Raw genomic sequence first — 13,260 nt, forward strand, 5'->3', positions numbered from 1 at the left:
AAGCCCGAGTCTGACTCGGGGTTACCGATCCTAGCACAAAAATCTAACCCCGAGTCAGACTCGGGAATACCGCCAGGGGGGTTAAATAAGGGCATTAGCCAGTGCATCCCATTGGGAAATAAATTTAAAAGAGCGAACAAAAGTCCTGGATGGCTTAACTCAAAACGAACACTGTTTATGACGCATGTTTTTGGGGCACGTTCATGTTGTAATTTTCACACGTGGTGTGTTATTTATTACTTGGCTTGTTGATGCTATCCAAAGTACCCATATATATTGTGACATCACATATCATTTCCAGCACGCAGGATATTACATATATATTTTCTAGCCCGTATGATATGTTCTTCCTTACATTGGTTATAGTGATTGATATTTGATAATTGCAGTATATTTTGTATGGTTTAAAGAGTGACATGAGCTGCACAGCACTACACAACTATTATAATTAATCCGCAACAAAGGACTTCAATGAGAAGTGGAGCAAGGGGTAGTGGCACAAAATACCACAACACGACCAATGACCGAGATGTGAAAATGGCTGGAAACAAACATAAAGATAAGTAAAAGCAGCCATCGGCTGACCTTGCTGTCATTATTGTCACATTATTTCACCTATTAGCTTCCATGGCTACAATATGAGTTGCTCATACTGTGTAGATGGGATTAAAACACTTCATGAGCTAAAGCGTAGGATGTTCTGCATTAACCACTTACTTGTGAAAAGCATTAAGAATCTTTAGAAAATGTTGCAAAAGAGTATTTGAAAGGTACAATTACAGAGGGATTATTTTCCCCCATACATGGAAGGCTTTCTGTGTTCAAAACAAATGATCTGTCTCTGTTTCGGGATTCAGTTCCCCCTCTGGGTTTTCCATGCTGATCAGGAGCATGGCACTGGGCTGGGTATAGCAATCTTTTCAGCCAAGCTCGTGCTATCACAAATGCCAGTTGGGAATACATTATGGGGTGCAGGAGTCAGAAATGCTATATGATCTTCGTTCTTCATGGATTACACAAGGTGGGTTGGTGACAATAGTAGCTCAGCTGGCAACACTACTTTGGGATAAGGTCAATGTCGCCAGAATTAACCACTTCCATACCAGGCACTTACGCACCTTCCTACCCAAGCCAATTTTCAGCTTTTAGCGCTGACACACTTTGAAGGACAATTGCCACATGCTACACTGTACCCAAACAATTAAAAAGACCCCAAATTTTGAAAAAAAAAATAACGTTTTTATTTTTCTGTTATTTTTTTGTGAATAAGTAAGTTTTCTTCTTCGATTACAGGCACTGATCTGGCGACACTGATGGGCACCGGTGAGGCGGCACTGATGGACACTGATAGGCGGCGCCGGTATGCGGCACCGATGGGCACTCATAGGCGACACCGATGGGCACTCATAGGCGACACCGATGGGCACTCATAGGCGACACCGATGGGCACTCATAGGCGACACCGATGGGCACTCATAGGCGACACCGATGGGCACTCATAGGCGACACCGATGGGCACTCATAGGCGACACCGATGGGCACTCATAGGCGACACCGATGGGCACTCATGGGTGGGCACTGGGCATGGATGGGCACTGATGGACACTGAGGGGTGGCACTGATGGACACTGAGGGGTGGCACTGATGGACACTGAGGGGTGGCACTGATGGACACTGAGGGGCATCACTTGTGCCCATGTTGCCAGTCAGTCCCCATTTGTGGGCACTGATTGGCATCTCTCAATTTATTTTTATTTTTTCCTGCCCCTTCCCTGGTGGTCCAGTGAGGGCTTTCCTGGTGGTCGTGTGGGCATCCGAGGGGGGGCTGCGCTGATAAACAATCAGCGCGAACCCCCCCCTGTCAGGAGAGCCGCCGATCGGCTCTCCTCTACTCGCGTCTGTCAGACGTGCGTGAGGAAGAGCCATCAACGGCTCTTCCTGTTTACATCGTGATCAGCCATGATTGGACACGGCTGATCACGTGGTAAAGAGCCTCCGCCGGAGGCTCTTTACCGAGATCGGAGATGCAGGGTGTCAGACTGACACCCCGCATCACTGATCGCCGCGCACCCCCACGGGCGCGCGCCGGCATGAAATCTTGCAGGACGTCAATGGACGTCCAGTCAGGATTTCTCAACCACTTCCCGGACAGCAATTGTATATTGACCGGGCGGGAAGTGGTAATATATTACCAGTCTGGTGGATGGTGGCTCTTTACTGTCTTGAGGAGCTTCACCTGTGTATCTGAATCTGTAGGGTGAGGAGCACCTTGCACAGAGAATCATACACTTTGGTTGTTTGGTTCACATCCTTATTGATACTCACAGAATAATACAACCAATGCATTTCAGGGGTTCAGGGCTCCCCTTAGTTAGGGCTAACACAGAAATTAAACAATAAACAACCCAACGTACTACTGGATCCATTGGATGGAAAATTCACCAAAAACAGGAGAAAGAAAAAAAGAAAATGTAATGCTGCTCTAATATAAATTAAACTGGTAAAACAGCTAAATGCAAGGGCATTACAGGTGAAAGCTCTTCATGCTTCCTTCCGCAGATGAGCTCTATGGGGATGCTGACTTCATTTTCCAGCAGGACTTGGCACCTGCCCACACTGCCAAAAGCACCAAAACCTGGTTCAATGACCGTGGGATTACTGTACTTGATTGGCCAGCAAACTTGCCTGACCTGAACCCCATATAGAATCTATGGGGCATTACCAAGAGAAAGATGAGACATGGGACCGAACAATGTAGAAGAGCTGAAGGCCGCTATTGAAGCATCCTGGTCTTCCATAACACCTCAGCAGTGCCACAGGCTGATGGCTTCCATGCCACGCCGCATTGGGGCAGTAATTGCTGCAAAAGGGGCCAAACCAAGTACTGAGTATATATGCATGCTTATACTTTTTAGAGGTCTGATATTGTTCTATGTACAATCCTTGTTTTTTTTATTGCATGTAATATTCTAATTTTCTGAGATTGTGCATGTAATGAGTCTATCTCTCATATATTAGTTTCACCTTTTAAGTTCCATTAGTGAAATAAATGAACTTTTACACAATATTCAAATTTTTCAAGTTCCACCTGTATAGAAAAAAACACATATGAGAGATAATGAAGCTGCACACCCAAAACCATTTCTGGTTATAACATATTTGTTCCAAATTCCATCTTTTAGCGGTAAATATACCGTTGTTGTGTACATAGATGTTTGCACATCATGAAACGCTTTGAATTCTGAGTTTTATTGAAATACATATTTTTTTTTAGTAAATAATCCCCCTGAGGAAGACCATGACTTTACGGGTCGAAACGCGTTGGGGTATCATTGTGGCTGGCATTCTGTAATGTAATGTTTTGCTCCACTGTGTTAATATCGCTATATATTATGGGATGCGTTTTGTATTGTATAACCAGAGCTCATATTTTAACCAATACATGGTATTGCAATTTATCTTAAAGAGTAATTAGGAGTAGTAAAGAATTTTTATCAATAGTTATCCCTTCCTGATCAATTTAATTTGCTGCAAAAAAAAACACATCCCATAATACAAGGGTATTAAGTACATTTTTTACATCAGACAGAATCCCAATGAATAAACCCGATCCTATCATAACCAAATCATTTTGCAACTTTAATATTTGAATATGAACCTGTATAAAGCTTTAGGTCTACAGACTTCTGTAGCCATGCCCGGTGGGCTCTGCAGTGGGTGCAGGCTGGGTAAAGAGTCCATTCTGACTCTATGTAGTCTATAGGCAGAAAAGGTATCATGATCGCCCCACACCATGCAAGCCCATTCGTCACAAGTAGTAGCAACCTCAGCCCAGTTCTGTCTCGGCCTGATATATTTCTTTCAAAGATTTTTATTGATTTTATAAAACCAAAACAAAACAAACAATTGGTACATTCCTCCCAGACATAAGACCATATGCAATGGCAATTTACAAGTCCAATCAGTACATATACGTTGACCACTGACTAGTACTTTCAGGCCTGATATATTTCATCCCTCCCATGAGGATTAGTCATGACAAAGCCCTGTGGGCCGGGTGAAACACGTTAGGGGTGTTGCATCTTTTAATATTACATTTTGCCTCCATTGGTTTTGCTAAATTACATTTTCTTCCCATGCCTCTCTTGACATCAGCAGTTACAGAACATGACAGTAAAGCCACCTGCAGGTGAAATTTTGGATTGTAAAATGATGTGGTGGAGCAATATTATATTTCAAGGCACAGAACGACAGGAAATGAAAATCGCTGTGGCTTATCAGTCCGATGTGGGAGGAGGAGTAATAGACCAAATTAAATTACATTTCTTATAACTGCAAGTTGTGTTACTGGATTTGACATGGTATCAGCCTCTTGCAGTCCCTGTACAGCAGAGCTCAGACTGGTAAAGGGAAAAGCAGTACAAAGAGCCAATCAGATAGGATGCAGTGCTCATATGCTAATAAGGAGCATGCTGAGAAAAGGAGAGAGCAGAGTAACACAAAGAAGCTCATCATTCTGCTGTTCCTCCCTTTACTATCCAGTCACAGGCTAAAAATCAAACAATGTTTGTAGTCAATAACAGTGAAAATATGAGCAGTTTGGAGGCCATGGGAAATACTGCTGACTAGTCCTTTGTCATCTGCCTGGTGTTTTTTGGGCACAGCTTCAGTTCCTCTTTATTACCAAACCCCTATAAAGTAACTACCACTTCTAAATGGTTTTTGAACGTAGTCAAAAGCCTCATACACACGATCGGACTTCCATCCGACTTTTCCTTGGATTTTGCTCCTAAGGGGGTTGTCCGTGAACTTGGTATGCATACACACGGCAACAAACACGAATATAGTGATGTAATAGACGCACTATGTGGTTTTTCTGCTCTTTACCGCCACCCGTTGGGCAACTTCTGCTATTGTTGTCTGATCTTTAGCATTGGTTCTGAGCATGCATTTTTGTACTTTGGACTTTAGTCCGATGGACTTGTGTACACTCGATCGGATTAGCCGATGTAGAACATTTGTTGCCGGAAAGTTTGTTCACACAGCGAACATTTGTCCAATGAAAAAGCGTAAAAGTTTGTCCAAAGGAATGTACACACGGTCGGATTGTCTGCAAAAATAGGTCCGTCAAGGGTTTGTTTTCAAAAAGTCCAATCGTGTGTATGGGCCTTTAGACTACACTCCCCCCTCCAATGCTCTAAGCTGGCAGAGGTGAGTAACAGTCACACCCCTCTGCATACCCTGTAAGTGTCCTCATGTAGAGGAAGAGAGGGGGTGTGCATTGGTGTGCACAGACTATTGCATTAGGGTCTGCACCCCAAAGCTCAAACATACATGCGTGTTTTTATATATATATATATATATATATATATATATATATATATATATATATATATATATATATATATATATATATACACACACACACACACACACACACACACACACACACACACATATATATATATATATATATATATATATATACACATACACACACATACATACATACATACACACACACACACACACACACACACACACACATACACACACACACATATACACACACACACACACACACAGGCATGCACTTATAAATGTTAACAAACATTTTACTGTAAAATGTATTAAAATGTCAATGGTGTCAGTGGGGCAAAGACTAGTGTCAATTGGGCAGCAGACAGTGACAGTAGTTTTTATTTTTATTCTTTACAATATTTTGTATTTACAATTCTTTTAGGAGCCTCACTGGGGGCTTTTGTGAAATACCAGGGGTCTAAACAGACCCCTAATGTCTCACTTTTGTGACAGGGAAAGGGGCTAAGATTCCCCAGCCCCTTTCTCTGCAGTATCAGCTGCACTGAACACTGACTGAATGGGAAAAGCTCTGTACTGAGCGGCTTTCTGTTCAATCACAAACAGTTTACTGTGAGAGATCTGTACCAATCATTTGAGGTGCTCATTCAGAAAAAGAAGTGGCTGATAAATTACATGGGCCCGGCCAGCAGGGGGAATCCATGCCACACAGGGGTGATTAGGGTGTGCTCATGCACACCCTACACACCCCTGCACATGACTATGGGGGTGTGTCATACTCCGTCTATTACCGACTGCTGATTCCCGATTTCACTGGCCCGGATTCAGAAGGAGTTACGACGGCGTATCTCCGGATACGCCGTCGTAACTCTGATTTGCGGGGTCATATCTATGCGATTGATTCCTAGAATCAGTTACGCATAGATTTCCCTAAGATCCGACCGGCGTAAGTGTCTTACATCGTCGTATCTTAGGCTGCATATTTACGCTGGCCGCTAGGTGGCGCTTTTGTATATTTACGCAAGGAATATGCAAATGATGTAGATACACCGATTCAAACTTACGTGCATGTTTTTTACGTAATTTACGTTCGGCTTTTATCGGTGTAAAGTTACCCCAGCTATATGAGGGGTATCCTATGTTAAGTATGGACGTCGTTCCCAAGTCGAATTTTGAAATTTTTTTACGTAAGTCGTTCGCGAATAGGGCTGTACGTAAGTTACGTTCACGTCTAAAGCATTGACGATTTGCGGCGGAATTTCGAGCATGCACACTGGGATTCTTTCACGAAAGGCGCATGCCGTTAAAAACTGTCAAATACGTGGGGTATCTGAATCCGGGCCACTGACTTTACCTGCACATATCTAGACATCCTCTACAACAGGAAAGCAGAGATAAGAAATGAAAATGGAGGCTGTTAGTACAATGACTATATGACTGCACATCTATTTCTGTGACTTCAGTTTGGCTTTACACAAGAGGAACCAAAACCACTAAATCCCGATGGCTTAGCAATAGCAACATTTTAAATTAAAATTAGTTTTACATAGTTTCAATCACTTCTACAACAACATGATCTTGCTTCATATGAGACAAACGTACTTAAAATGTAATATAGTATCCACACTAAGTAAATCTTGGATTTTAATTTCCCAGCCTATCAAATTAAATGTTTCTGCTTTAATCATTCCAGGTTATACTCAGCATTTCCTATCAAGCAAGTACAACATGATTGCTTTTTTCACAATCAAAACCAACTCTAAAGAAATAAATGTAGCAGTACGTTCCTAACACTCATTAGAACTGAAAAAGCAGCTAGGAAACATCTTCCAAATTACAGAACAAGTCCAGTTAAATTCTACTAACTACGGCAGGATATACCCTGAGCTGGACAAATGAGAACCTCCACAGGCAACTCTAATGCCGCGTACACACGACCGTTTTTCGGGATGTAAAAAATGAAATTTTTAATGGTCTAGAAAAAAACGAAGTTTTTTTCAACCTGATTATTGTTAGACCGGCCTTGCCTACACATGAAAAAAAATTCTCTAGCAAAGCGCAGTGACGTACGACGGCACTAGAAGGGGAAGTTCCATTCGGATGGCGCCACACTTGGGGCTGATTTTGCCGATTTTGTGTTAGTAAAAGACGATTTGCGCTTTTCAGTCTGTTACAGTGTGATGAATGTGCTATCTCCATTACGACTGCTAGTTTTACCAGGATGAGCGCTCCCGTCTCATAACTTGCTTCTGAGCATGCACGGTTTTAGGTAAATGCTGGCCAATGTTCACCCCCTGGGTGCCTTTACCTCTTGGGGACTGTAGAGTCATCTTTCCACCTCTTCCGTTCCTGGCTCCATCCACCCTCCCTGGTCTTTACAAGATAGTTCCACTACAGAGCTGATAACCTCTTTTTCAAGAACTTGGGGTCCACATGATATATAAAAAGGTAGTAAATGATTCAGTCTACCAGGATCCTTAAATCTAAGGCCAAGAAAAATGCTGGCAGAGCTTTTTTGCCAAGGAAAACAGTCGTGTATATGTTTTTCGTAGAGAAAACTATCGTGGATCTCGACGAGAAAAAAAGAGAACATGTTCTCTTTTTTCTCGTCGGGAGTCTCAATTTCCTCGTCGTGTTTCTTGTCGGGTTGGTTTACGATGAGAAACACGTTTGTGTGTATGCTTAGAAACCCGCGCATGCTCAGAATAAAGTATGAGACGGGAGCGCACCTTCGGGAAAAGTAGCGTTTGTAATGGAGATAGCACATTCGTCACGCTGTAACAGACTGAAAAGCGCGAATCGTCTCTCACCAAACTTTTACTAGCACGCGATAACACAAGATTAGCAAAAGCAGCCCCAAGGGTGGCGCCAGTGGAATGGAACTTCCCCTTTATAGTACCGTCATACGTGTTGTACGTCACCGCGTTTGAGAACGACGAGATTTTGTCTTGACAGTGTGTATGCAAAGAAAGCTTGACAAGATTCTCAAAAAGCCCGACAAGAAACTCGTCGAGGAAACCGACAATTAATTTACGACGAGATTCTCGGTTGTGTGTACGAGGCCATAGAGTTTTAGGCAGAATCACTTTTAAATAGGAAAACGTGACACAGTCTCCTAAATTCAATATCCCAACCCAATTCTTCTCAATGTCATAGAATTCCAATGTTATTGAAAATGGGGAGGGTAGTGCTGCGCTAATCAGTGGTGAATGGATAAGTGAATAAACAGGTGGGGGAGGGGAATGAAAGTAGGTGTAATTGAAATGAGGAGCAATATAGCCCAAATGGCATCAGCATAAAAATAAATATAAATGATCAGTGAACAATAACAGTAATGGTGCAAATCATATAACTACACAGGTTCCTCTTAATGTGATGAAATACACTATAAGTAATGGTGCAAAAAAAAAAAAAAAAATCCCAGGTAACTGTGCTAAGTGACACTCCTATACTGGTGATAAACAGTCCATCAACAAAGTTTAAAAAATATTAGCAAAAAATATAAGTAAAATTTCAAAAGTCCAAGAAAGCAAAAGTGCAAGTGTAGGTCCGCAATATGGAGTGAGAGGAAAATGGGTATCCAGTGATCCTTTTAGGGTAAGTAAGGATGTCCCCTTACCTTACTGCTGTAAGGTAACAGCATATAGATCCAACCACATTAGATGGTTCACTCGATGGGCTCTGATCCAACAACGGCAGGTCCTCCTTGGAGTTCTCGTCCCAGATTGGTCAGTTTCTCGCCCCAAAGAAATAAAGCATCGATGGTGTGATACCGTTTTAAAAATTTTAATTCTCAAAGAAAATAGACAGGGGTACTCACATAATCCAAAATACAATTGAGCATGTAAAAAAGAGGGGCAATCTGTCGCCAACGTCACCTCCGATACCTCTCAGTGGACTCATGCGCATTCGTCACTATCATGTGACTTCCTCACTCCACTCCTGAGGAAGTCACATGATAGTGACGAATGCGCATGAGTCCACTGAGAGGTATCGGAGGTGACGTTGGCGACAGATTGCCCCTCTTTTTTACATGCTCAATTGTATTTTGGATTATGTGAGTACCCCTGTCTATTTTCTTTGAGAATTAAAATTTTTAAAACGGTATCACACCATCGATGCTTTATTTCTTTGGGGCGAGAAACTGACCAATCTGGGACGAGAACTCCAAGGAGGACCTGCCGTTGTTGGATCAGAGCCCATCGAGTGAACCATCTAATGTGGTTGGATCTATATGCTGTTACCTTACAGCAGTAAGGTAAGGGGACATCCTTACTTACCCTAAAAGGATCACTGGATACCCATTTTCCTCTCACTCCATATTGCGGACCTACACTTGCACTTTTGCTTTCTTGGACTTTTGAAATTTTACTTATATTTTTTGCTAATATTTTTTAAACTTTGTTGATGGACTGTTTATCACCAGTATAGGAGTGTCACTTAGCACAGTTACCTGGGATTTTTTTTTTTTTGCACCATTACTTATAGTGTATTTCATCACATTAAGAGGAACCTGTGTAGTTATATGATTTGCACCATTACTGTTATTGTTCACTGATCATTTATATTTATTTTTATGCTGATGCCATTTGGGCTATATTGCTCCTCATTTCAATTACACCTACTTTCATTCCCCTCCCCCACCTGTTTATTCACTTATCCATTCACCACTGATTAGCGCAGCACTACCCTCCCCATTTTCAATTGCTTATGGTTTGATACACCTTCCAGTGCCGCAGCTGTACCTCCACTTCTCATCACTTTAATTCCCCCCCCCCCCCTTCTTCCCCTCTCTGTTTCCCCTCCTTTGATAAGCGCGGTAATATCCATTTTTCCAGAATTCCAATGTTGCTTCTTCATCCTTTACAGCCAGTTCAGAATAACTAGTGCTCCAGGTATGGGAGAGTATGTGTGTCCAATCACTAGGCCTAAACAATGTCACATGATATAGGGGTTGACACCATCACCCCTGTGTAAGCTACAATTTCAACTAACCTGAAGCTTACACACAGAAGTTTATGGTTGCTATGACAGTAGAAAAAGGGAGTACTGTGAAGGGGGTCAGAAGTTGGAATTAGGAAAACCATATCACTTTGCCTTGAATGGGTAAAAATCTCAGAGGAAAGGTAAAATGCTCCCTTGCAGTGGGGTTGCCCCTGCATTGAAAAGGTTAAATAGGCATTAAGGTCCAGGGTTCGGTTTTACTTATCCAATTTTCCACTCCGACCGGCAGTCAGCAGTCTCCTCTACAACACTGTGGTGTGCCTACCGTGACTGCCCCCCGGGGTTCTCACATTCAGTTTAGGATTATAGGGTCTGCAATGACCTTAATGAGGTCAGACAACATGTGACCACCTGAGGCAGCGTTGACAGGCCTAGCAATGTGGAGGAAGCCTATGAAAGTGGAAAATTGGTTAAGTAAAACTAGACCTCTCGACCTAAATGAGCATAACCCTTGTAGTTTGGGGGTAGCTCCAGTGCAAGGGAACATTCTCTCTTTCCCTGTAGTCAGATGTTCCATTCTCATGCAGTAATTTGAAAGTAATTTGAAAATTCTTACTTTGGATGCAGAAGCAGAAGCTGGATTGCTGCCATTGCTTGTCACCGCATCGCTGCCAACCGTGGTAGCAGCAGTAGATGTTGGTGTAGGAAGACGAGATGGTACAATTGGCAGAGGCAGTAGTCCAGGCCTGTTGTTGCCATTTCCATTGACCGTACCGTTGACGTTACTCGTGTTCATGTGGTTGCCGTTCGAACTCCACTCCCATCTCTCCCAGCCACCGCAAAAGTCCCTTTCGAAACGGCTGTGCCGCGACATCCTCGCCACCGGCTCGCGGGCAGTTGCCTCCCTCTTCAGTCCTTTTTCTACAAAGAGCACCTGAAATGTTAAAAGGAGGATTATATAAAACCGAACAGTTTAAATGAGAAGGCTTATTTATAGGTGAGTTCTATATGATAATTGATATGAAATCGCAGCATGCCCACTGAGTATAATGAGGGGGAAAAACTCTGATTTCCTTTACTATATAGCTGTGTAATTATTAGAAAATGAAAGTTCGCTCTTTGAAAAGCGAAAAAAGAAAAAGTTCAGAAAGCAACTTGCAGCATTTCCTGCTGTTTTCATTTAGAAAATAATAAATCCTAAACCAATTACTCTTTGGTTGTCTTTTATAGCGGAATTGTAAACCACTAGATTAACCGCGTCGCTGGTATCGAGAGACAAAGGAGTCCGTGATAGAACCCCGGTTACATTTAGTAAATACAATTACGGTATGGATTGGCTTCCACGGTATAACGAAGGGGCATTCAGCACTATAATATGGTAATGGCTCTATTTTGTTATCACTGCAATGTGGTCATTAACGGTCTGCATACTACCGTATATATTTAATCATTCTCACAGCCACTGTGACGTTCATTTAAAATGAACTGTGAGACGAGACATCTGGTTTATTTTAGCTCATTTGTAACAGCACACAGCTGACATCGTAACTACTGTTTATTGAAACACAATTATCACTTAAAGGGTCAGTCTGCTAAAAATTTGGTCAAAGCTAAGGCCTGGGGAGATTGGTCACCTGTTGGCCTATTAAATGCCTTGATGTCTGGCTGCTCTGATTCCACTCACTGGACTTACTCCCAGTAACACGGGGGTGATCCCACTCTTCTGGCTGTATTCCCCAATAATTGAAGGAAAAATATCAAAGAATGTGAAAACACCTGTTACGTAGAGTGTATCTAAAACTCAAGCATTAGAGTGCTAGGGAAGAGCCTCTCAGGCCCCGTACACACGTCCGAGAAACTCGACGAGCAAAACACATCTTTTTGCTCGTCGAGTTCCTTGTGAAGCCGCCGAGGATCTCGGCGAGCCAAGTTTCCTCATTGACTAACGAGGAAATAGAGAACATGTTCTCTATTTGGCCCGACGAGATCCTCGTCGGTTTCCTCGACCAAAAGTGTACACATGACCGGGTTTCTCGGCAGAATACAGCTCTGATCGAGTTTCTGGCTGAATTCTGCCGAGAAACTCGGTCGTGTGTACGGGGCCTCAGGGTTTTATTGCTGTCTGTGTCCCCATGGTATCCATCTATTCACATCTATCTCCTTGTCTATCCATTCCACCAAGTTCCAGCTGCAAAAAAGCCCTGTATCCATCTATCTATCTATCTATCTATCTATCTATCTATCTATCTATCTATCTATCTAATCCTTAAAAGTTCTCTGGGAAATGTATAAACATCTATAAAAGCCAGTAATTTCTAGAATTAAATTGCATTCTTAGTATCTATTTGTATATATCTATCAGTGGCAAGAGAGCAGGAGACGGACAGGAAGGCATCGATCAGCCCCCCAGGGAGATGGATGGATTCAGGAGGCAGATGACGAGTCCTGGCAGATGACACTCTGAACTCCCCTCCTCCTCCCTCCACTGTCCGAGCCGGAGAGTGCTAAATGTGACTGCAGGCGAGTCTTCCCTGGAGACCTTGCTCTGGAGCCGTTGCTTCTCCTCCCATCTGAACAGGAAGTCTCAGGACCCGCTTCCTGATCGGCAGGGGAGGAGAATCAGGAAGACAATGGCGAATATTAATTTACTATTGTCACGCAACCAGGTGGGATCAGGGCACAGTGCTCTGCGCCCCGAGCCCACCCTTTTTTGAAGCCAATTAGAGCCTCTGGATCCAATCATGTGATTAAAAAAAAAAAAGAAAACAATTGGAATCCAATGCGTCCAGAGCAATGCATATAGATTAGGGACTAGGAAAATGGATTGGGGGGGGCGCCCCTGCACCCCTTATGGATGGGCAGCCACTGCTATCTATCCATCTATCTATCTATGAATTAAACTATCTATTTTATCCTAAAAGTTATCTGGCAAAGTTATAAACATGTATAGAAGCCATTACTTTCTAGACTTAAATAGCATTCCTAGGGCCAGATTCA

The 13,260-nt window shown here is 42.7% G+C and overlaps 1 protein-coding gene across 2 annotated transcripts in view; it reads right to left on the reverse strand.

The window, feature by feature from the left end:
- KLHL29 (kelch like family member 29) overlaps positions 1-13,260 on the reverse strand; it is a 1,298,229-nt gene that overhangs the window by 687,207 nt on the left and 597,762 nt on the right. For both annotated transcript variants that reach the window (XM_040348525.1, XM_040348526.1), the window contains exon 5: positions 10,880-11,197. In XM_040348525.1, coding sequence (XP_040204459.1) covers positions 10,880-11,137 — 258 coding nt within the window. In that variant the 5' untranslated portion in view covers positions 11,138-11,197. The remainder of the gene's footprint in view (positions 1-10,879; positions 11,198-13,260) is intronic.

This window comes from Rana temporaria, chromosome 4 (genome assembly GCF_905171775.1).
Source record: "Rana temporaria chromosome 4, aRanTem1.1, whole genome shotgun sequence".
Classification (NCBI taxonomy): Eukaryota; Metazoa; Chordata; class Amphibia; order Anura; family Ranidae; genus Rana; species Rana temporaria.